Below are 26,384 nucleotides of genomic sequence, written 5' to 3'. Positions count from 1 at the left end.
TCCTTGTGTGTACTTTACCCATCAGCTTCTCCGTTGCTTCCCTGCTCCTCTCATAGTGGTATTTAACAAAATACTTTTTTAAGAGCCCAGCTGCTGGGTGGCTCTAAAATGGGCTTTCATACATGTTTATTTTTTCCATCAACCACTCAAAGATCAGTGTTCACTGCTTGAAATAGTAAATTTAAAAAACAAAAACAAAACACTGGTTGCCTAACGCCATATCGGCATCCTTGGGTAGGGATACATGCATACTTCATCACGCTAGGACGTTGTAGTATCATGAAGCATATACACGTTATTGTGTTCTTTTTTTTCAATTATGTTTTTGCTGCCACTGAATAGCACAAGCTACAATCATGTACAAACCAAGAGGTCTCCATTGGCAGCCCACAGACAGGGTCTACTGTCTTTGCCAGTGCTTAATTTGTAATGAATCCCAGTGTCTTGCATCCATGTCTTACTGTTTAGGTTGAAGCCCACCAGACGACGCAGCTGTCTGGTTTGCTAAAGACATCTTGGGGACATTCGGAAAGCTGACCTACAAATGCAATCCGGCAGTTGCTTGCTATTGGCTTTGTGGTTTGTAACTCAAGTTTTCTGGCTCTGTATTTGCTGTTTTTATGTGTTTTAGGCTGTCGAGGGTCACACCAACTCATCTTGTATTCTTCGACGAGTGCTCTGTAAACATCCCTGTAAATGCTGTTCTTATCTTGTCACATTTGCTGTGCATTCAAAGACAGAGGTCAAAAGTTAGACTCTGTCTTCCAAGAGAGCTTGGTGTTTACTTTTCTTTCTCTGACTTCAAAGTGATAGGTTATATGTGGCAATCTTGTTGGAAATCGGGGTTAGAAAGGTGTTTTTTTTCTAGGACAAAACAATTAAATGGACTGTGGAAGTATTTCAGAATATTTTAGAATTAGGAACACACAAACGAAACATGTTTTTTTTATTCTGAAGCGTGTTGGAAACAAATACTTTATTATGATCAAATCAAATCTATACACTAATTGATTCCATTTCCAAACTTCATTGTTTGTGCACTGTATAGTTATTAGTAAAACTGTATGTCTATGCAAATGTTATGGTCATTTCAATTGAAAGTGTGTTGTCTGTAATGGCAGTGTGCTACCTACCGAGCATACTCCACTCTACGCCACTCCATTCTACTCTGCATCGCTCCATGCCACTGCACTTCAGTCTGCACCACTCCACTTTACACCACTCCACTTTACACCACTCTATGCTACTGCACTCTGCCCCACTTCACTCTACTACACTCTATTCTAGTTCACTCTATGCCTCTCTAGTCTGCAACACCCTACTCTGTGCCAATTCTTTCTATGCCCCTCAACTCTACACAATTACACTCTTCGCCACTGTATTTTACACCACTCCACTCTAGGCCACTCCATCCTTCTCTGCATAATTTCACTCTATGCCACTTCACTCTACACCACTCCAATACACTGCACTCTACAGCACTGAATTCTGTTCCAACATGATGTGTGCCAGTGCACTTTACTGCATTCAACTCTATGCCAGTTCACTGTACGCCAGTTGAATCTATTCTGCACCACTGCGCTCTAAACCACTTTACTCTATGCCATTAGAGTCTGTCACTTTGCGCCACTGCACTGTACCCTGCACCACTCCATGCCACTTTGCTTTACTCTGAAACAATCTGCTCTACACCTCAGCACTCTATGCCACTGCACTTTATTACTCTACTCCACTCTGCGCTACTCAGCTCTATGCAACCCCTCTCTACGCCACTTTACTTTAAACCACTGCACTCCACACCACTCTCTGTCAATGCACTTTCTGCCACTATGTGCCACCTTAGTCTATATCACTGCACTCTATGCAACAGTACTTTATGCCACTCTACTCTGCACCACTCCACTCGGCTATCACCGCTTTAATGTATGCCACAGCATTCTCCACCGTTGCAATGTACTACACTGCTACTACACTTTACGTCAGTTCAGCCATGCACTGCAGTCTTTGCCACAGCACTTTACTCTTAACCGCTGTACTCTACACCACTCTTCTCCACTGCATTCTATGTCAATGCAAACTATGCCACTCTATGTCACTACACTCTGACACTCATCTCTGCAACACTGCATTCTCCACTGAACTCTACTATGCACAAATCTAATCTATGCCACTGCATTCAATAATGCTGCATTGTATGATGCAGAATTCTACATTGCTGTTCTCTATGCCCCTGTACCCTACCCTGCACCACTCCATGCCAGTCTACTCTGAAACCAATTACTCACCACCACTGCACTCTCCACCACTGGGCTCTATGCCACAGCACTCACTGGAAATGCACTCTGTCACTGCACTCAATGCCACTGCACTCCATACCACAGCACTCTACAACACTCTAATCTATGCCACTGCACTCTATGATCCTGTACACTGAATTATACGCTGCTGCTCTCTACGCCACTGTACTCTGCAACACTTTACTCAACGCCACTCTACTCTATGCCATTGCACTCTATGCCACTCTAAACCAGTGCACTCTATGCCACTCTACTCTGCACCATTGCACTCTATGCCAGGGAACACTATGATGCTCTACTCTGCATCACTGCCCTCTTTGCAAAAGGACTTTGCATTACTGCACTCTACGCCCCTGCACTCTACTACACCACTCCACTCTGCACCATTCTGCTACTGCACTCTGTGCCACTCTACTCTGCACAACTGCACTATATGCCACTGCACTCTCTGCCACTCTACTCTGCACCACTGTATTCGATGCACTGAATTATATGCCACTGCACTCGACCCTGCAGTACTCCACCCAATGCCACTCCACTCTACTCTGAAGCAATCTACTCTATGCCACTGCACTATACACAACTCTACTCCACTCTGCACCCCTCCACTATTCCACCGTAGTCAATGCTAGTACACTCTACACCACTGTACTCTAAATCACTGCACTCTACACATCTGTACTCTACATGACTGCACTCTATGCTACGGCTCTCTACTCTGCACCTCTGTACTCTTCATCACTGCACCCTATGCAATAGCACTCTACTCTGCACCTATGCCACTGCACTCCATGCCACTCTACCCACTACACCCTATGGCACTCTACTCTGCAACACTGCACTCACTAACACTGAAATCTGTGCCACTATACTCTACACTACTGCACTCTATGCAACTCCACTATGTACCACTCTGTGTCACAGCACTGTCTGCCACACTACTCTGTGCCAAACTACTCTACACCACTGCATCCTATGCCACTGCACTCTGTCTCTCTACTTTGCACCACTCCACTCTACGCCCCTGCACTCTATTATCCAACGCTCTAATCTATGCTGCACTCTATGCCACTGTACTCTACCCCTGCACCACTCCACTTTATGCCACTTCAATCTGCTCTGAAACAAATAGCTCTACGGCACTGCATTCTATGTCACTGCACTTTACTCTAAACCACTGCACTCTATGCCACTGAAATATATACCAGTTCAAAAGCACTGCACTCTACTCTGCATCACTGTACTCTACTCCAATGCACTCTAAACCACTCCACTCTACACCAGTCTAAGCCATTGCACTCTCTGCCACTCTACTCAATGCAACTGTACGCCATTACTCTCTATGCCACTGCACTCTGCATCACTCCACTCTGTACTATACTCTGCACTACTCTAATGCCACTGCATTGTACGATGGTGTATTGTACACCGCTGAATTATATGTAGCTGCACTCTACACCACTGCATCCCACTGTAGTCTTCAACAGTTCATGCCAATGCACCCTATACCAGTCTACAATACACTATTCCCCACTGTACATTACTTTGCACCTTTGTACTCAATGCCACTGCACTCTACGCCACTCTACTCAATGCCACTCTACTCTGTCAATGCACGTTATGCCCATGCACTCTATGCCACCCTACACCACTGCACTCTACACCACTGAACTATACATCACTATTCTGCGTCACTCTACTCTATGCCACTGCACTCAGCAGCTATTTCCCACTGCACTGTATGGCACCGTTTTTCTACTCTGCAGCACTCTAAGCCACCCTATTCTGCACCACTCTACATCACTGCACACTGTGCCACTCTACTCTGCACCACTGCTCCTTCCCTCGTCTCCTTAACATGACTCCTCATGTTCTATTTTTCCCCATCTGAATTCAACTACTCAGCAAAATGAAAATCGTTTAATTTTCAGCACCAATTTAATCACAGAAGGTCATGTTACTTTCTTAGGCACGGGGATATTAGGTTATTTGCCCCGAGACCTTTAAATCTGCTTCCCCAGTTCAAAAGTCGGTAGATCTGGCCGTATTAATGCCACATCCTATTTCATAATTTCCTCGCACCTTATGTTATCCTGTCGCCTTGTAATTTTGTATTGTTTGAAGAGGCTCAGGCATTTCATTTCCGGGAATAGTGTGAAGTTGTATAAGAAAGCTTTTATTGTAGAAGTTTATTGAACATGAGAAATATGCGTGTGTGCAGTAATAGTTCTATATAGAAACCATGATGTGATATGAACTTGGAGAGTAGCGTAACAGTTAAGAAAGGAGATAAAGCCACTCCACAAAACTGCTTACTCTTGTTGTCTAGTGCAGAAATAGAACCCATGTTTCCAAGAGTGAAACAGTTCGCAATCTCAGCCTTGCCTGAGAAGTACATGTTCTCATGAAACAGTAAATAGTTTTAGCTAGTCTTCTATAAGAAGATGCACTTGATATATATCCTTTTGTTGGACATCTGCCTCTGAAGTATACTTTCGCACGGAAAAGTTAAAGAGGTGTGGTTCATTGAATCTCCTCCGTGACTGCAGTCTGGGATGCAAGGTTGCCCCCCCCTATTATTTGCTGTTGTGCACGCATTGGTTCAGGGTGTGAGATGGTCAGGTCAGAGCGGCAAGCTCCCAGCCCTTTGTCATGCTGAACCCGGCGGAGTGCCCATTCGCACCTGAACACAGCCACAGTTATAGCAACATAGGCAGACAAAAGCGGCTCCCGCCCCTGCATCAACCTGAGCATGGGAAGGGCGTCCAGAAAGGATGGGCACGTCAGTACTAGAACTACTTTAGCTGATGGTAGGACCACGGACACGGGAACTTTCATTCGCAGGCTTTTGAATCCGGGCATTTGAGCCTTGATGATATTTTGACTTGCTTATCAATTGTGAAAGTCGAGTAGCAACTCTAAGACACTTTTAAGAATACAATTAAATTCAGATCACTAAATTATATTCACTTTCATAGTTAATAGCAACATGGTAATTTTCAAATCTCATTTAAACTAATACTATGCCTACTCAGGTATTAGTGAGAGGCTATTTTCGGAACATGAACTAGTTTGTATATGTGTCTGTTTTTTCCCTATTATAAATTTTACAGGTAAAATGTTTGTGAATATTTTTTATTATGCGGTGGTGGCATTGGTTCTCTACATTGTATTATTGTTTTATTTTGTACATTGTGAAACTTGTAGTTTTGCACTTACTCTTGAAGATTCAGCACTACCAGCACCACAATGAGAAAAACAGACTGGGAGAAGGCTGGGTATAAAATAAATTGATAACTGTATGTATGCATGTATATAGCACAAACCTATCCAGGGGCAACAGGGAAATATAAGAGAAAGAGTATACACAGAGATTGTTTATATGATTTTGGCTGGGATCCCTTGCATAGAGAGGGCAAATGGACTTTCCCATAGACAGGGCCACTGGACTTAAGCAATTGTGCGGCCACTGTGATTTTTGCACAATTATAGGTTTCCTGCATTTGCCACATAATCCATCATCTGCTTCACAATCTGCAGATTTAAAAAAACATGTTGTTTCTAGCTCAAACAGTTCAAAAGTTACAAAAAATGCAGTGACAGTGAAAGGCCCTTTGCAAAGCTGGACCTGCCACCTTTTTGTCACTTTTTACTACATTTGGGTGTGGACTAATACTAATGGTACTAATGAGGTGCAACCAATACCAAGATGATGTTACCAAATTTAAAAATGCTGAAATGATGAAGTAATACTGCTGCAAAATGTGCTGCATTATGCCACATAATTTGCCTTTTTGTGGCACATAATAGACTCACTCCTGACATGTAATGTGGCCTCTCTTGCCACATAATTTCAATGGCTCTTAGTATAGACTATAGTCCACGTGCTGTCAAATCTTTACACCTTTTTCAGCGAAGAAGAGGATGATAGCATTGCACTTGTCGGTTGAATGAGGTATATATCTGCCTGGTAAGTGTTTGGTGAAATGCTTAATTGTATTGTATAGCATTATACTTTTGTTTGCAGCCTCTTTGATTGTATTGATGCTGAATGCTTGGATTTTGGTATAGTGAGTTAACTGGTGGATCACCTTTTTTCAATTTTTTCTTGTAAGTGAATGGTGAACTTGTTGCTGTCGAGCTACATAGAGTAGCAGGGAGCCTATGATTTGGTCATATAGTTATGTGCTTTTGTTGGCACGTGGGTGACTGCATAGTTTTCCAGAAATGTAGTGACGTTTTCAAGAAGGATAGCTTGGGGTGGGCGGGGGACTTAGGTTTTGATGGACCGAGAGATATGTTCAAACTGTAGATTGACATGATACAGCATTAGCCTGCAGATGCTTGGTATTGTTGAGGTAGGAGAAGAGGATTCGGAACTAAGGCTTACCATGATCCTCAATAGAGGACAACCCAGGGAGTGCTTTTAAGTAACGCTTTCATCTGGCCAATTTATAGGAAACAGGTCAAAAGATGGAGTTTGCTGGGAATGGTGGTTCTAATCCTAAAGGAGGGCTGTGTTTTTATTAGTAAACTTTTGCAGATTCTGATTGGTAGGAAATGGCTTACATAATGCAGGATTTCTAGTAGTTGTGGTCTTAAGATAGGGTTGGACTGGGACGAAAAATAGACCTGGGCACCAAAATAAAATTGTCCCATTTTAGCAAACCAGATAGCTAAAAAGTGACCCACACTTGCAAATCATGGCACTCTTGAACTTGTAAAGGTACGTGGTTAGACCTGGCATTAGACTTGACATTCTTGGTGTGGTTTCCCCTAACATTTGCCCTCCAACCTCTGTTTTTCTCACTCATTTTTGCAGTTGGATTTGGGAGTATGGCAGAGGTTAAAGTTGGTGTGTCTGGCTGTGGCATACTTTTGCATTACGAGCTATAGATAAGAGGCAGTTGAACCATTTTTTCATTTGATGGCAATGAAACGTTCTTAAACATATTGCAGAATTCTCAGGGACAGTTCATTGCATTTTAGATGTGCCCTGAATACATTTCTTGTTTGGCTTTTAAGATGGTTATGTGGTAAGTGGCTCTGAAATGTTTGAAGGTAGTGCAGGAAAACTGATGGATTCCAATTGCTGGATTTTCTTTTTTGGCAGTTTCAGCCCTTCTGAGTACAAAATATTGTGTATAGTCCTTTTACAAATTTTTTGAAAGGCGCATGTGAATCAGCCTTGAGGGACATTGTAGAGAATATAATGGATTGAGGGGATTTAGTGGTAATGACTGATAAGTGATTTTTCTTGATAATGTATTTGGCTGCAGATGTAGGAGGCGGGGTGTTTGTTGGTGATTGTGCTGGGTACAGGGAGCACTATATTGAAAGTTATCAAAGATGGTGTGATGGTCATACCAAATGACAAGGGTAATAGTATGTCCATGGTGAACTATGGTGTCAAACAATGGCCTTTGATTTAAAGGAATTCAGTGATTGCTTTTTCTAGCCTGATGCTATGGCATTTGTCAAAGAACTCTTTTAAGATTGGGATAGTTTGGTCTGTGGCCAGAAGTTAAATTCCCTATGGATAGGAGGTGACTGGATGTGAGGAAAAAATTGATTAGGGGAGAAGAGAAGTCTTCAAAAAAAATTGTGCAGGACTAGGTGGGTAAGAGCCAGCACAGATTTTGATGAAAAGGTTGGGAGGGTCTTTCCAGGGATTCAAAAGAATTGTTGTCACGCATGGCAAGCTTGATAATGTTGATATTACTCCTATGGATAATGAGTGGGGCATGCTCTGTACCTGTAGGTCCATTGGTGAGTTATGGGGAGAAATTCAATGGGCTATTGTGTTGAAATGTCAGAAGGGTCAAGGCAGTGAGCCAGGTTTGAGTGAAGAAGGGATAGTCTAAAGCCAGGCTGATAATCAAGTAAGTAAAGTTCTAGGAATGTCTGGTGGAATATCTAGCATTAATAAGGCGCTACTTTACATTGGATACATTTTATTTTTCTCTGAAAATTGGTATTGAAATGGTAAGCGTTTAGAAATCCCAAGATTATTTATAGAGATTACAAGGATCTGTAGGATGGTGAAGTTGTAATTCATCAGATTGTGTAGATGTTCTGGAGAGTATTTCATAAACAAAGACACACTATTCAGATATAGTAGATGTGCTTAAAGGTATTTCAAACATTACAACAAGACTGTCTTGAATACAGATTACCAATAAGAGACAGAAGGGAAATTGAATTAGTGACCCATTTACAGTTGGAGAGTAGGATGTGTCAACACATTTGTACTGTAAATGGAACAGAACTGTGGGATTTATGCATACAATATTGAATTGTTGGATCATTCCTATATGCTGGAAAACGGTTGATGAAAACTTCAACAGAGGAGTATACCTAATGTAAGGTGTCCTGTTAATGTTAAGCACTGCATGGTGTGTATCTCTGCAGTGTTCCGTTAATGCAAAACCCAGCATAGGTTTGCAGTTCTGTTTATTTTTAGATTAGCGAGGGGGAGAATTGATAGACTGCTGTTATCAACATAACATATCTATCCTTACAAAACCTTACTTGGAAAAAAACATTATCCCACACAGTTAGATTAGAGAGTGCTTGAAATATGTGCACCAATTGCCGTCATATTCTGTAACTAATTTGAAATGTTGAGCTTTTGAGTTTGTTGTGGCAAACGAATTGACAGTATCACATACCCACTTGAAGCAAAAATATGGCATATTGCCATGGCAAAAGTCATATAAACACAGAATTTCCTTCCTATCTACTTCATGCAGTGGTTATAAGTGACATAATTGGTCAGTGTATTCTACCCCAGAAACAATTAACTTAGAAAAATAGGCAAACCAGTAGTGCAGAATAGATCATTAAAACATGAAAAATAACATGTTGCTGATCAAAATGTAACACAGTTGTGTCCAGATTTGGTTTGATCCTAATTAATAAAGAATACTGGAGTAATCTGTTATGTAGATGTTCTAGTTAATGTACTGCTTACACCATCTCCAGTGATCAAGCATCCACAAGACATGTAGTTTCTACTATTAGGGACAGTATGCATTCATAGGCTGACAGCAGTACTGGGCCAATTCACAGTCAGTTTCCCATAAATGTCTATTCCTATTCCTGGAAATTCTTAAAAGAAAATATGTTTCAGTTCAGGGCACTGACGTCAGTTAAAAATACCACACACAAACATATATTAAAGAATCTCCAAGTTATATCTAGATTATACCCACATGTATCCCCTTTTCTTTCTTTCTCACTTTTTCCCCAGTCACCCATATCAGTCACCCCACCACTTAGAAGTATATTGTTTAATGACACCTCATCATGACCTCTCTTCATTTAATCAGGTCCTCTTCTCTCCCCTGACAAGTTAACTTTCACCTGCTGGAAAAGCTCAACATTGTACTTAATCAATCTATTCACATACATTAATTTACAACTAAAACATTGACTGCTGTGTGATTCAACTAGTAAACATAAATAAGAACTACTCATTGAATGTGTTAAATATGCTAAAACATTACAAAACTACTAAGGTGATTGACTTTACCTGCAAAACTGTTATTAATGTTCCTACAAAAAGCTCTACCTTACTTCGCCACACCTCTGTTTGCTTGCTATGTAGAAAGTACAACCCAGGAGGTATTTTTCCTTGAACATTGGTCAGAAAATGGATTAAGACCCTGGACACGTCACTGATACTCTTATTCAGAACCTAAATGTCTCATCCAAACCGCTGTTTGCAGTATTTAGCTTTGAGTCCTTTAACCTTGTAAGACATTTCCAATGAATCTCACTACCATCGGTTAACCAAGAACCCTTTGTTACTAGATTCCAAAATTATCATAAAAAGCCATCTTCTACTGCTATAAAAAATATTGTTGCTCATCACAGCACTTTGCACACAACCAGTGTAAATATGGTTGTTTATCAATCTGAACAAATTGTAAACATACTCAGTTAACTTTCTGTCTTTCTTTTTAACACACCTATGGCTCCATCATGAGTGCCCGTTCTCTCTGGGGGGAGATATTACAGTGAAACTTCTGCTCCCCACGCTGAAGAATGTTGGTGCTTATGGACCTGGCAGGCTCGAGATCTACGACTTCGGCCAGCTCTCAATGGAGCCCACAGACTAGCAGGTGCTTTCCACATCTAAAATAATAATGACAGTTGATGTAAATCACCTTCCCATGTAACTTGTAAAGGTACCTACTGCTTTTCTGGATTGGAATCTTATTGCTACTTCCACTGAAATCTCTATATGACTTTGGCTTACTGTCCAGACCAGAGGGAGATGGGGTGCGGCCTCGGTTCTTGCAGGTCCGGCTCTGGACGATTTAGGGGCGACCCCTTCTGGTAGCCACTGTGCTGTTGACAGTATATGCCAATACAGTCCGTGCCCTCCAGAGGGAGTCCCTGAGGAAAAACCTGGTAGGGAAAAAACCTCCAGATTGGAACTCCCTGGAAGAAGGAGGACACAAAGAAAAATCAGAATCTAGAGACCAGGAAAAAACAGGAGAAAAAACAGGATATCAAATGAGAAAACCAGCAGGAGCGTGATCACCACAGAGCAGTGTTGCAACACAAGGAGAAACGAATTCAAGGCCCTTATGTACCTCTAAACAGGAAGTGATGGACAGGAAAAGGAAAAACGGCCATCTTGGATTGGGGAAGGGGTAATAGAACCGGATAGAACAAATGCCACAGGAAGAAGGGAAACAGGTGCATGCCGGAAACCAGAGAAGGGAAAGGTATGATGGGATCGCAGAAAAATGGCTTCCCACAAGAAGATAAGAAAGAGAAAAAGAAAGAGAAAGCCCAAGAGGAAACCCCAGGTAAGTGAGAGGCCAAGGGGGATGGGGCCCGAAGTCCTTCACTTATTTTCAGTGCACCGTGCAAAATGCACTGGAGAACCGAAGCCAAATTCTGGGCTCCCGTCCCCGCCGCCGTGGCGAGGATGACGCAAGGCCGGAAAAAGGGGGCGCAGCAGGCCCGTGGCCCATAAAATGGACTGCGGCTCCTGCCGCAACCGACTAGACTGCGCCGCCGGGTGCGAGGCGCTACACTATATGCTTCTAATACATGTTGTATTAAAATAAATCATCATTAGGAGATGCCTGTTTGTCTTATCTTAATGTGTTTATACATAATAGTGTGTGTATATATATATATATATATATATATATATATATGTTTATATTTATGTGTATATATATTTCATATATATATATACACACACACACACACACACACACACACACACACACACACAGTGAAGCAAAGCAGTTGCACACAGTTGGTAGTTCAGTACTGTTGTAATGTGTGTCTAATTACTACAGTATGGATAGTGTATGACAAACTAATGGGTGGGCTCAATATTTATTCTTCATTGTGTATCCATAAACACCACATATAGAAGGTAGAAATGTAAAATACAACATTTACTGTAGGCTGAGACATATGTGTAATCCCCAGTTAGTGTTAACAGATGTTATGTGTAGATCCATATAGAAGTATGGATGATGCCATATAAACAGCTCTATTGCTATATTTTCAATATATCTTAGCCTAAAATTGGTATACTAATGATTTCAGAAGAAAGCATCTCAAGTCATGTAGAGAATTTCTCCGCTGTAATCCAGGCGTTGACCGTCTTCTTACTATTGTTACTTTTTATTCTTGCTACCTCTGAAAATGTCCCTTAGATCGATTAAGTGTTGTTCCATGTTGCTGTTCACAGTAAACACAGGTGGAAATTGACAAGATAATATTGAATGTGTGCTGGTATTCTGTTGCACAATTAAACAGTAATCATGAAAGTGGGATGACATTTGGACGACCACGAAGTATCAACCTAACCAGCAACGCCTACTGCAATCGTAACATTTGAAAAACCTGTGATATGTAGTCCCTTTATCTGTAACCTTCCATCACTTCCCTGACTAAGCTCAGGTAGATAAACCCCAACATCCTTTGTGGTATGTTTCTGCAGATTTCTGCACAACTATAAGACATTTAGGCCTTTCACGATACAGAGATTGCCTACCCCAACAAAAGCTGCAGACCTTCACACCTCCCACACATCCATTAGTTTACTGTTTTCAGCTTTTTAAGAGCACTAGCCTACAACACTAATTTATTAACCCTTTTCAACCCTTGTGAACCAGTTTCTGAACATGTAAGGATATATATCCACCTTTTGCATTTGCTAATGAAATCCCATTTTAACATCTCCAAGTACCCTAAAAGGATTAGCCAAGTTTTAGTTTGCAGCATTTATTTGGCCTATAAATATACCACCTCAAATTCCAAATTATGGAAAAGCAAACAAGTCCTCTATTAGGCAGGAATCTATTTTAAATGTAAAAGAAGAGATGATCTTGTGAAGCAAGTGCAACTCATGATAGAGTCTTTAAAAAGATGAAACTATCCCCTTTGAGGTCTAGGTACACATAGCTTTAGCTTTCTGGAAGCACTAATTTCTTAGACATAGAGACATTGGGCTCTGAGTAAGCCCTCTCCAGCTCATTTGTAAATTGCCTACCTTGAACTATTTACTCACATGTTTTCGGCAGGTATTTGCAAAAAAGATTCCCATAATGTTGTACCTGCTGTGCGCAAAGAGTGGAAGATGGCAAATTTGAACATGGGTAGGTTGCACATGTGCAATTAGCACCTGGCCAAATACTGCCTGACTTGGGAGTCTGGACCTGAGACAGATTTAGCAACAGAGCCGTAATTAGAGTCATACTGTTTGCTTTGTGATCAAGGAGTAAAACGTGTTATTTCAACAGAGGACAACATACTCACTCCTCTTTAAATTATTTTTTCAGAATAGGAGATGTTTGGCGTGGCATGAGACTCAAACCATAATACTTTAAAATAGGGAACCATTGTGATAGCAAGGGAGCGAAGATGGAAGAACACAACAAAAGCTGGTATAAGCATAATCTAAAACAGGAATTTTAAATGTTATCTGTATCAAAAATTAAAGCATTTTGTCTACCTCTGTTATGTGAAAGAATAATTTTCAACTCACTCACTCATCGATTCAGCATCTCCTCTTGATGTTTACACTTGTAATCCATATTCATATTGTGTATTCACACCTTACCATATCATACCTTGCCTTACCCTACTGTACTGTACTCTGATCTAATCTACTTTCCTATAATCATGCACAGGTATGTGTTGCTGGCTTTAAAGTCTTCTAATACCTCCCATACCTGAGCAGAACTGTAGAAAACAAAATAAACACATTTCCCAATCCTATTGCAGTAATCCTTTGGTTTGATAAAGCCCATCTAAGGTGCCTTCTTGATTACTGCCACTGTCAATCGGTCGATGTTTAGATCGAGGTCTTTACAGCATCATAATAGAGCTGGACTATGAGAATGTAAAGCCCCATCCTTTAAAGGCTGTCAGTGCCTACAGTTCCATTGTAAATGTAAAAATAATTGAGGCAAAGAGTTGAATGAGTCTCGTTTGTGAGACTAAACATAGACTTTTTGCCAACCTTAAATATGTGGTAGAGAACACAATAAGGATCACACACTGTTTGGTTGATAAGCAGATAGTCCATTCAGATATCAGTTTTGAAGGGAGTGTGGTTACCGTCAACTCATTAAATTACACACAAAATAGCATTTGTTAAAAAGATGTCCTTGTAGCAGTGTAATGTGGTAAGAATCAACAACAAATTAGGTTAATGGCAATTCAGTACTGACATAATGTGGTCATGAATAACATTCTTAGGTGTTGTGTAGTACAGCAGAGCTAAAGGTGAAGGGAATAATGTGAATTTCACTGGGCTAGAATACCAGTTGTTGTTCATTTCCTTTCTCATGAGTCCTCTGAAGGACCCTAAGTCTTCCATGGCTGCAGCCTACAATCTGGCATGGTTATCCTAGACATACACTGACAATTCAGACGAGAGTAACATTGACAAACCTTTAGAGAAAATGTAGCACTGACTTGCACACACTAATTAGTGTTCAAGGGACATATTTAAAGGAACGTAGCACAGCAGCATGTACAGGACAACCACAGTGTGTGCTCCTCGCACACATAGAAAAGACACAATGGCGGCAACCGAATTGCAGGTTTCTTTCCACTCGCCCACTCTAAAAGAACAGGCATCAAGCAGTAGTGCATGCGTTTTTCACATTAAGAACAGGCACAGCTGTAGTGTTGATTTGCCTCATACACATAACAGGTGTGTTACAGACAGTAGTTTTGGAAGCTTCTCTCACACGTAGTAGGTACAGTTGACTCATTTGCAGCACAAACATCCCACTCACAAAGAACATGTACAACATTGACAGAAACACTTTCATACAGAAGATCGGAAGTTGTACTGCACTCTTGTCAGGGTGGACTTTTTCTACACACTGGACTGGCGCAGTCCTGATGACGACTGGAAAAGATCCACTCAGAAACAGAAAGATAAAACAAAGATAGGCAGTGCAACCTTTAACACAAAGAACAGGGACAGTAAATAGTAGGGAGGGAGAAGAGGCAAGCAGCATTTCCAGTGATCAGATGTCTCCACGTCATTCGTAGAAGGGGTCTACCTAAGGAAGCATCTTGTGGGGTTATTTGGCACTCGCGCCATATATTTTAGGAACAAGACAGCTGGCTTGCCCAGTGACAACCTACCAAGGAGCTCTTGTAAGGGAAAGAGGAAACAGATGGTACTTATGCAGCAGTTCACCCACTGCTCTTCTCTAGTATCCCTGCACTTCATTACTTATAGGTTGGTGGGATCTGCCAGTGTGTTGGGGAGAGAAAATGTACACGGCATAATATACAAGCATGTACCCATGCCTGAGTGCCCAACTACACATGATACTGATATATATATGTATATATATTTTTGGGCCCTACAATTGTAATAATCTAGTCTGTGTGTGCCCAGCCCTATCCATGGTAATGTGCGATCCAGAAACTGTTCTGTAAACTAGAGTGGTACATCAAGGATATCCCCATAGCTGGCATAGGACTGCTGTCTGTGTCCTGGGTTAGTCATTTAAAGCAGTGGTGGCAGCGTAAAGGGCTTGCGAATCATTAGTTATGACAATAACTTTTTTCTGTGTCATGCACAAATGCTGTTGACTGACCACTCATGTAAAATTAAATTTTAGGGTGAGCCCAAGCCCCTTGCACTGAAGCCCTCTGTGCTTGTCAAATGTGTTATGTGCAGTGGATATATAGGACTCTGTATGGTGAGAGCCTGAGGAGCAGTACTGGGAAAAATGAAATCCATTTTGGATGGCCTCTGGTTTAGCATAGCACAAGATGGAGAGTGGCTACAGCTTCACCAGACAGTGGAAGTGTATTGATTGCATAGCTGTGACTGAAGAGTGGGGACCTCGGCACTGAAGTGAGGGAGAATTGAGGCAGGGATACCCCTAGAAATTAACTGGCATTGTTGTTACCAAAAAGCTGTTGATTAGTTCTTGGTAGAGGTAAAAGTGGAGGACCACTTTCAGTTGTTAAATGTACGGAAGTTAGTAAGGAGGGCCCACCTTTTATCAACCCCTGATTAGTGCTTCAGGAAGGCTGATGACCGAGAGGTGCTGAGATTTCATAATTCATTGTGCCCTTATTTTTGACACTTCTGCTTGAATCAGTCATCCTTGTTGTCTGCTGTCAGAGCCATCACCATGCACTAGAGCTGTGTCTGTGAAAAGGTGAATAGCATATTTGAACGAGGACCAATCTAAACTGGTTCCAAACCCTTAGAAAGAATATTCACAACTCAGGCTGGAAAAGTAGTATTACAAACACCCTACTTTGTTCCAGTTCCAAGTTCTTCATGATCAAGGAAAGAAGTGCTCAGCATAGTACTCAAAGGACTGATATGTGTCTGACAGCCATCTCCCAACGGTAAGGTAACGTTCCCTGAAGTCTACAAAGTGCTGTTGGTCTGCTGATAGAGAGAAAGTGAGCGTCTGGCCCTGCAGGAGAATTCCAGCATGTTCCCAGTGTGCTGAGTACCAAGAAGTAGCCACATGCTTTTACGTAGAAAAGCTGGTAGCAACCCAAGTCGTCAATGGTCCACTGGTATCCCATTGCAGTTTTGTAGTGAGCTGCATGAAGAAGCCAGCCATCAGAACATCATTGTGCTGTTCAGCCTCAAAAGTCTGATGTTGCCCCAGCCTGCCTGTGAAGTTTGCATGTCTGGGGCATCTACACTGAGCTGGGGGCTGCAACCACTGAGATAAGAATCTGTCAGCACCAGCCAGGAAGCTACAGCTGCAAAACATAGGCACCCATCTTTACCGGCACAGAGACCACAGCCTCTGAAATCAGGCACCCATCTGTGTCAACCAGAGACAACAACTGCCGCAGAAGAGCACGTCGGCCGGGATGCTTCAGCTTTTGAAGACAAGCATTAATCTTCACCAGCCTGGAGCCCAAAACTGCAGACAATGAGTCCCCATCAAGCAGGCCTGATGCGCTGTTCAAAATTGTTGGCCAAGGGATGAGGGAGACTGCTGCACACAGTGCCCCATCATCTGCTGCATCATCCAGTGTCAATGATCCACAACACCATAGAGCAGGTAACATGGGGCTAAACTCACATGAAATGAGAGATGGTGCCCTATTTATGTGAAGTTGAAACTTTCTGCTAGAATGCTAACCTTTGCCAGTACAAAGTGGTTGGTCATAAAGGCTATTGACCTGACATACACACTCCCCATTGGAGTAATCAGTAGTGATCTTCACCCGTGCCTCATCAGTACCTGTACCTGTATCTTTGCCTGTTACCATAATTATTGGGGAATTCCTAGAGAGTGAAGAGGACACAGTAGAGGGTGTATTCTAGCACTTCGCCAAAACTCTTCAGCCAGGTTACACCTCTGTTACTGAACCATTCTTGAAGTGTGTAGTATTTCTTTTTCTGTGAGTATTTTCTTTTTAACTAAAGCTATGCATTAGGCTGGTCAGTATGTTATTTTGTATTGTGCCAATGACCTCACCCACCTCAGTTGGGGACCAGTAACCCATGTCTGTCCTATTGCACCCCAACACATTGTCCCCAGGAGGGCGAAGACAGGCACCTACTCTGACAATTACCCTTACCATTTGTTATTTTTTATAATATTGATTGTGCCCAGGTTGTGTTTAATGGAGGTATTCCTTACTTGTATCCCAAGATGAGCTTCTACATTTCCCTTACTGTTGGGAGGTGTCGCCCCCTCTACACAGAGACTGAAGCTCAACTTGTACTCGTAAGCTTTTTGAGCTCCTTATTTGCATATGAAAAGTTGTGTATAGTATTGTCTGTCATTTTCTTTGTAACAAAATTACAGTTTATACTCAGCTCAACAATAAACCAATTTCTAAATATAGTATTTAGTAATCCTGTAGTTTATTTGTGGATACAGATAGAAACCTTATCTATCGCATTTGGTCCAACGGAATTAGCCAAACTACATTGTGTGTCCTCTTCATTAGTAATTTACGTGGAAAAGTGAAATTTCCCAGCCAATACTAATACTTACTTTAAGAATACTCTGTCACACCAGTGGCCTAGATCTCCATATGGTAAATTGTATAGAACAGTAAAAAAGGTTATTAATCTTGATTTTTTTTAAATAAAATATGTTAAATATTAATGTAAATTAATGTTATACATGTATTTTAAACGTTAAACAAAATAAAAAAACTGCATCAATTTTAATTAAACATTTTACAATTTAGAATTTATTAAAATAAACTTATTCTTCTGAAGTTTAAATTCAAAACAATTCCCATCTAAAGTTAAAAAAAATCTTTTGTTCTGCGTTAAAGTTTACATATAGAAATAATTAATAGTAATTTAATTATAATTGAACAAAAACTAACATTACATTAATTTTCAATTCAAAAAGTTATTAAATTTAGAATTTTTTTTTAACATTAAGTTACTTTTATACATATTCATAAATACTTTGAATAATTTAATGAAACATTATTTTGTATGCGTTTTTTATTTTAAGCCCCTACCTCCATTATTTTCTATGAGAGTGTGTTGCAATGCTATTGGTTCTCTGAGTCGTGCTGGACTTACTCCAGCTCTGACTTGGAGTATATTTAATACTCTTTTTTCATGTAATCTTTTTATTGTGTTTTTGTTGCAATATAGCATCAACTTGATCACTATACAATTTACCCATACATCATTGATATCACAGTTAGTCCCTCTGGAAGGTCCCCATACAGATGTATAGTCAGGCCAGACTAGCCCCTGGCAGGGTGTGTGCCTAAAGGAGTCCATCCACCCCCTCCTGGTATCTCTCCTATTCTCCCCATCCTCTTTATTGTTTCAATGAGCATCCCTGGGACTCATGTATGGGTTTCTCTTATATGCAGCATAAGTACATTTCTGCCATCCAGGTACCCACTATTGGGGCTCTCTCCTGCCGCCAGAGGTGTGCAGTGCCCATTTTCGCTATCACTAGCCTCAATTTGATGAACCTTCGTTTAGCACTTCATCATCCACCAATTGGGAGTTAGTGTGAGTGGGTGTGCTAAGACAGTTCCTAATGTATCTCTCACTGCTTTCCAGAATGGCTTGAGAACTGTACAATCCCAAACAATGTGCATTAAGTTGCACACTGAGATTCTGCAGCACAGACAGTGGGGGTCAGAGATTATGTAGAGTCGCCACAGGTGCTGGGGTCTCAGATATATTCAGTGCAGGCATTTGAATTGTATGAGGTGTGCTGTCACTATCACCTCCTGTGGCCCCATTTGGGTCAGTGTCCATTCACCATCGTCCAGGGCACCTAAATCTGTTTCCCAATGTTCCCATAGCAGTGGGAAGGAGTCAGGTGTGTTTACTACTATGGATTTATAGAGTTTGGATATTCGAACCGTGGGGAAATTGGACCCATCATGATCTTCAGCTCTAATGGGCTGAATTCTGTGAGGTACATGAGTGGAGCGAGGTAGGGTCTAAGGGCGTGTCAGAGCTGTAGGTACTGCAAAAAATTGTGTGCGTGTGAGGCCGAAGTTCTTTTGGCGGTCTATGTATGATTTAATGTCAGTGCTTGTACTACGTGGCCCTAAGTGGTAACGCCAAGGGTGTCCCACCTTCAGAGTCCCAGTAGGGCCATGATTTCTAGTAGTAATGTGCTGTGCCATAGAGTGGGTTTTCTGCATCAATTTGCCCTCCCATCCCATGTCTCTTAGAACAGTCCTCGAAATTCATATTGTTGTTTTTGTCAGTAGGTGGGGGCCATGCCAGCAGTTGTCCCCTGTATATAGTGAAGTGGGGATGGGTACCCATATGCCGTAGATCCAGTCTTTTATTATGAGCAGGTGTGAGGTCTGGAAGTAGGAAAGGAGGTCGACCATTGCTAGTCCTCCATCAAAGGTGGATTTGCAGCACTTGTTGAACGGCCTCCCATTGTAGTCCGCCTGCCTGTATCAAGGAATTGAGTACTGACTGAAGGGACATTAGGATCTTTTTTGGGATGTAGTATGGGTAGTCTTTTAATTACGGATAGCAATTTGGGAAGGGTCATCATTTTGAGCAATTCAGCTTGGTCCATAATTAAGAGTGGCAGTGGCATCCATCTTGTGAGGTCCCCTGTGTGGCCACCAGCAGGTGTGTGAGGTTGGATTTCTCGTCTGGGATCTTGTGGCCCATATATGCACCCCAGGGTATCGGAAGCCAGTGCTCATGATTGTTAATCCTGCTTCTCTGGCCCATCCCATTATACCCCCTGAATATCCTATAGGGTGTAACTTTGTCTTCCCCCAGTTGACTCTGAGGACCAAGTTATGTGTGAATGCGCCCAGGGGGTCCAGGGTGCTCAAGACTATTGGTCTGTAAGTGTGGGAATTCCCTAAGTATAACAGGAGGTTGTGCATGTATAGGAGTACCCGGTCCTCGCTGGTGTTGGTTCATTGGAACTCTGTTATATGTGTGTCAGTCCGAACCAACCGGGCCAAGGGGTTCTACTACCACTGCAAATTGGACAGGTGAGAGCTAGCATTCATAATGTGTTCCTCTTTGGAGTGCAAATGGTTGCAGTTTGATTCCAGTAGTTCTGACTCGTGTCCGTGGCTCAGTCAGAGAGGTTGAATGTTGGCTCTGAAGCATGGGCCCAAACTCGTGCTACAGAACCACAAACAGGTGGTACCATAATAAACAATCAGATTTTTTTTAGCATAACTGCCAGAAGGAAGCACAGTAGGTGAGCATTTTCTAGGGCATTGTGCAGGCAGCGTATATCACGGCTTTTTGATCATGTAGGAGTAAAGCAAATTTAGTCTGCTTGTACTAGGGAAGGGAGTATTTCATAGATGCACAGCGCCAGCACCTTCACAAGTATTTTGGTTTTGCATTTGATTAGAGATATGGGTCTATATGACTAGCAAAGATGGGGTTGGGGGTGGTTAGTTTGTGGATGGGCACTATTAGGGACTCACCCAGGTCGGAGGGGAGGCGGCCTACTTCTAGCACTTCTGTATATAGTTTAGCGGGGGAGAGGTAAGGATGTTGACCTGGCAACAAAAGAATTTGTCTAGAAGGCCATTCGGGCCTGGGCTTTTCCCATGGGGAAGAGAAAGATGGCTGTTGCAATATCTTCTGCCATGATTGGCACTTCTAGGGTCAGTCATTGTGGTGTTGAGATTTGTGATATGCCTCTTGCCAAGAGGTAGTTGTATTTCTAGTGTGTAGGGGCCATAAACACATAGGCAGAGAGTGAGCAATAGTAGTTTGCGAAGGTGCTCGCAGTGTCACCAGGGGATGTGTGTGTTATGCTGTCATTGTCTTGAATGAATCTAACTTGGCAGTGTTTGTCTGGTGCTTGACTTAGCCAGTGGAGAAGTTTGCCAATCTGGTTGCCATGTACATGGAGGTGGCTCTGTGACATTTGCTATAGTCTCCTGTCCTCCTCGGTTTGTAGCTAAGTGCCAAATTGGCCCTTTGGAGTCTATACAGAGCCTCATCTGAGGCCCGTTCTATGTATGCTTGCTCTACCTGCTGTGCTACTTGGTCAAGGTCTGCTGTCTCCTTTTGTTTCAGCCTGGGTGGATATCACTGCCCCTCATGTCACAGTCCGACTGCTCCCCATAAGATTGCAGCAGAGTTCAATGTTCCTTCATTAGGTTTGAAGAAGTGAGTCATTCCCTCTCCTATAGTCTTGCAGAAGGCCAATTGTGTCAGCCACCAGGCACTAACACATCATTATGGGATGTCCTGGAGCCACCACAGTGTATTTCTATCAACAGGAGGGCATGGTCAGAGAGGCCACACATATGTATTCGTATGTCTGAAATAGAGGACATATGTGTTGTAGGTACTAGGAAGTAATCCAGGCTAAATAGGGTGCCCTGTACCCCTGAAAGAAATGTGTATCTGCTCGCTTCTTGGTGATAGTTTCTTCATGTCATTGAGTGACAATGTGGGTAAGGAGCATGGCTGTTATCCTATTTGGTCGAGCATCATGTCCATTAACCCATTAAAATCAACTTCGGATATTGTGAGACCCAGGGGAGCTGCAAGGAGTGTTCTGCTGAGTTGTGTGAGAAATGTTTTTCCGAGGGGCAGCGGGCTGTTCACCAAGAATTAGACCAGAGGCAGCCTCCATAAGGTGCCCGCCCGCCAGAGATATACAGTGATTCATTGGGTCATGTTGTACTTGGTTCACCTCAAGTGGGAGTCAAGCCTGGATCAGACTGGCTACACTGTATGATCCATGATGGTATCCAAAGAGATAAACTATCTTGAAGCCGTGTTGCATGAGGCATCTACAATGTACACCTCAAGGTGGGTTTTCTGGAGGAGGAGAATGTCCACCCCTGTCCGTTTTGCCAAGCGTAGGAAGGCCCTGCATTTTATTTTGTTGAGGAGGCTGTTCACATTCCAGGTCAGGCTGCTCTTCTATGGGGGCTGTTGCCAGCTGTGTAGGGCATTTTGCCCTATGTGTGGTGTGGTGACAGTGTCTGTTACGGTGTGGTATGTGACTAAGTGTGAGAACATAAACAAGGTTGGCGGTTAGGCTGATGTTGAGCAATATAAGAGCTGCTTAGCATGTCCCCCCTTCTATTTACTGCTATGGTGGGTCCTTGTAGGATGCGGTTACTTTAAAAGGGCATTTTGTGAATATCAATGGGCTTACTCTTTTGTGGGTAGGTGTCTGCCCCTCACTGTTCCTCACTAAAATCTTCCTTAACCCTAGCCCCCTCCTTATTCCCTTCTAAACCCTTCCCAGTTAGCACTAATTATTCCCCTTTTTCCAGTCACTCACTCTGCTTTCTCCCACATTCACTACTAAGAAGTCTACTTGCATGTGCAATGATCTCCTTCATAGAAAAGATAGAACAGTTGTAGGTAGAGATTTACACTAGCAGGTTTTTTAATTGCCCTGTTTAGTAAGTAATTAATACTACTTTATTACTACTTCACACAGTTTGAGTCGGGCTCTGTGTGTGTATGTAGTCAAAAGAGTGCAATGGCTACACATTCATAAGACATGTATTTTTAATCAATAGAGAAGCCAAGGAGATCAGCAACCTTATAGTAAAGTTTTGTTGTAGAAACTAAAATACTCTGCAATTGGCTAATTGTTATTATCACCAGCAAAATAAAAGCGCATCCAGTGTTAAGCATCAATGAAAGGAAACATGAAATTGGGGTGCACCATGGTGTGTGGGGGTTGGTGCTCGTGACCACAGCTGACCTGTTTCAAATATTTGTAGTTTCTATAAGGTAACTGAACCATAAATCTAATTAGTGCACACTCTCTCTCTATCTCTCCCTTTCCCCTACTTTACAAGGCTTGGTCTGCTAAATATTCAAATACAAATTCAACTGTTTATTGAACATTTGATATGTGCAGAGTCCCAGCTAATACATAGTACAATGAATCTTAGTGTTTACTGCTGGAGATGAGTTAGGTTGATCATATTTTCCATAATTCTTTTTCAGCTGAAAACATCACTGGGTAAAGGCAGAGCTTTCCTGCGCTATTCCTTAGTCCACCAGAGGTTGGCTGATACATTGCAGCAATGTTTCATGAACACCAAAGTGACCAGGTAGTTACCATATTATTTACTGTGTCTCAGCACATACTGAGAAACGCTGTGATCGGTTATGCCTTTCAGAGTAACTTTTCTGTTGTATAGTATATGATTTGTATTTTAGACAAGATACCCAACTGTTCCTCGCAGCTGACTGGCAAATCTGCAGTGCTACAGAAATCATGGAAAGAAAAGACAGGCTGCAACACTGTTGAGCGATCAAGCTTTAAAGGCTCACCTACAAAAACACCTGAGGTCTCAAAATATTTTATATCAGTGCATGAAACACTTGGGAAGTAAGATAAATTAATTATTTGGTGGAAGTAACAAGATTTGGGGGGTTAAAACAGTGGGCTTCTGTGGCCTAGAGTTTTTACTTCTCCAAAGAATGATAATTCTCAAAGGTTTACTGAAAAGAGATTCCAGTCTTCAATAAAAACACTGAGGCTAGCACCTAACTACTTTACAAACGTGTGGTGTTGCTAGCTCATGGCACTCAGCTGCAATTCTACTTGGTTGTGATTTCATGAAATCTAGTGCTTTGAGAGGTTGATTAGATTTGAATTGGAATGACAGTTGCAACCAGGAGCTGAAAGGTGAAGGCTACTGTACAGGGCTGCGAACTAAAGGTTGCTTAAATCATCCAAGCTTGAAGATTTTGATGTATAATTAAATAATTAAACAAAGTGTTAATTATAGCTATTCAAGTGTTAGTTTGGTAAGTGTGTGAATACTTTTTGTTAAACTTAAAATAACTTCCTGGTTCTGTTTAAAAACAGTTGTTCACCCATTCTGGATCACAAAACATCATTCTTTTTTTTTTAACATCTTTTTATTAAATCAGAGCGGAGTACAGTATTGGCGCATATAGTTAACACATACACCTTGGTCGGAGGTATCAGTTTTCATTGGAACAATCATGTTCACATATTATATCACAGTAATTGTCAAACCCTCTATTCTTATGCCCTAAGGCCCTGCATAAAGTGAGAACCCTTGCGATACAGTTTCCTCCCTCCCATTCTCTCTTTTTGGTTGCTCTAGGCCCACCCCTTATATACCTCTATATCTGACGCATAGTAACCATATCTTGTCAAATTTCCAGGCGTGACCCCTGCTTTGGTATATCACCTGTTCTGCACAGTGGCACCAGTCCATACTTCTCTCCCAGATTTGGACTTCTGGGGGCTACGATGCCCCCCCAGGATCGGGCAGTATCTTGTTTGGCTACACCCGCCGCTAGTATCAGCCAAGACTTTTGATGTCTCGGCCAGGTCTCCTCTCCCGAGATCTGGAGTATCAGCCATCTGTGCTCCCGAGGAACCGTGAGCTGCTTTACCTGGGTCATAATGTGTACTATTTTCCCCCAAAACTACTGTATCACCGGACAGTCCCACAAAATATGAAAGAATGTCCCCACCTCACCACATCCCCTTTGGCATAAGTCTGATTCCCCATGTCCCATGCGGTGCAGGAAAGTTCTAGAAAAATATGACCTGTGAAGTATTCGCAATTGCACGAGGCGGAAACTTGCCAGGATTGCCACCTCTCTTGGGCTCCTAAGGGCGTCTTGCCAGTCATCATCCTCGATTCGCCCTACATCTCGCTCCCATGCTTCTCAGCGTGATTACCCGGTGTCGAGTGAGTTATTCATCAGTTTTTTATAGATTAGAGAAATTGATTTTTCCGACATGGAGTCTATTAGTAGGTGGTCCTCCAACAGGGAGAAGTCGGGAATTTGTTACCCTACATGTAGGTGCTTCTCAAGTGTGTGACCCAGTTGGATGTATTTAAAAGTCTCAGAGGTTCCTAGTTCATATTCAGGGGTCAACCAGAACGACCAGTGAGCACCCCCTCCAGACGTCTCAGAGTTTATCAATACCGAGTAACCCCCAGCTACGGAAGCCCTTTAGTGTACGAAGTTCGCATAGCTGGACACCACACCAAAGTTGAGTCTCCTCCGTCAATTTACCATCCCAGCCCAAGTATTTAGTGGCCTCTCTCCACGCCCTCACCACAGCTTCTGTGTGCGGTGGGAGCAGGCTCTCTTCTCCCCAGGAGTACAGCACTGAGGGGTACCTCCTGCCCCTATTGACTCCCTGTCTATTCTGTAGGCAGGTTCCCCTGCGTCTGCATACACCCAGTCACCCACCGAGAGAAGGTCGGCCACTTAGTAGTATGCCTGCATATTAGGGATCACCAGACCTCCCTCATATAATCATAGGGATATACGTGGACGTCCTCCCCACCACAGGAGCCTACGTATCTCGCTATTGATCTTTGTAAAGTATTCAGGAGGGACCTTAAATGGGGTATTTTGGATTACATGAAGCAGGCGAGGCAGGGACATAATTTTAAATAGGAGACGGGGAGCCTCTGCCAATGCAGGACATCCGCTCCAAGCCGGTCCAGTTGAGGATATAGGTTCTTCTTGAGGAACTCTGTTGGGTCCCTTGTCACGAAAATTCCCAAATATGAAAACTCTTCGGTACTCACTGGGGCCAAGCACCGCACTGGCAGGGAGATGTCCCCCGGCTGTCAGAGGGAAGACCAGGGACTTGTCCCAGTTTTTTCGAAACCTGGAGTAGGTGCCAAAGAGGTGGAAAATATGCAGTAGCCTATCTATGGACTGGTGAGGCCTTGTGATGTATAAGAGAATATCATTGGTGTATAAGGATATCCGTGATTCCACTAGTTTCCTCCAGGTATACCCCCACACCAGGGGGTCCTGTCCTATCCATGTGGCCAGCAGTTCTAATGCAAGGGCAAATAACCATGGTGACAGTAGGCAACCCTGCCTATGGTGCACAAATGGGTGGGACACTATCCCATTTACCCTGACGGGCCTATGTATAGCAGATGGACCCAAGCACAAAATCTGGGACCAAACACCATCCTGGCTAAAACAGCGTGGACATAGGGCCATTTAATACTGTCCAAGAACATCCTGGCATCCAGTGAGCGTACCGCTGCCTCTTCCACCCCCGGGACCCCTGTAGTATGTAAGATCCCATATAGGCATCTTAGATTTAACCTAGTGCTTTTGTGTGGCATAAAGCCAGTTTGATCCTTATG

At 42.5% G+C, this 26,384-nt stretch overlaps 1 protein-coding gene across 4 annotated transcripts in view; it reads left to right on the top strand.

Moving 5' to 3' along the window:
* FYCO1 (FYVE and coiled-coil domain autophagy adaptor 1) overlaps positions 1-26,384 on the top strand; it is a 733,597-nt gene that overhangs the window by 90,167 nt on the left and 617,046 nt on the right. For all 4 annotated transcript variants that reach the window (XM_069216428.1, XM_069216419.1, XM_069216401.1 and 1 more), the window contains exon 5: positions 23,218-23,324. In XM_069216428.1, the coding sequence (XP_069072529.1) occupies positions 23,218-23,324 (107 nt within the window). The remainder of the gene's footprint in view (positions 1-23,217; positions 23,325-26,384) is intronic.

This window comes from Pleurodeles waltl, chromosome 2_1 (assembly GCF_031143425.1).
Source record: "Pleurodeles waltl isolate 20211129_DDA chromosome 2_1, aPleWal1.hap1.20221129, whole genome shotgun sequence".
Classification (NCBI taxonomy): Eukaryota; Metazoa; Chordata; class Amphibia; order Caudata; family Salamandridae; genus Pleurodeles; species Pleurodeles waltl.
This window is presented reverse-complemented; position numbering and strand designations above follow the sequence as displayed.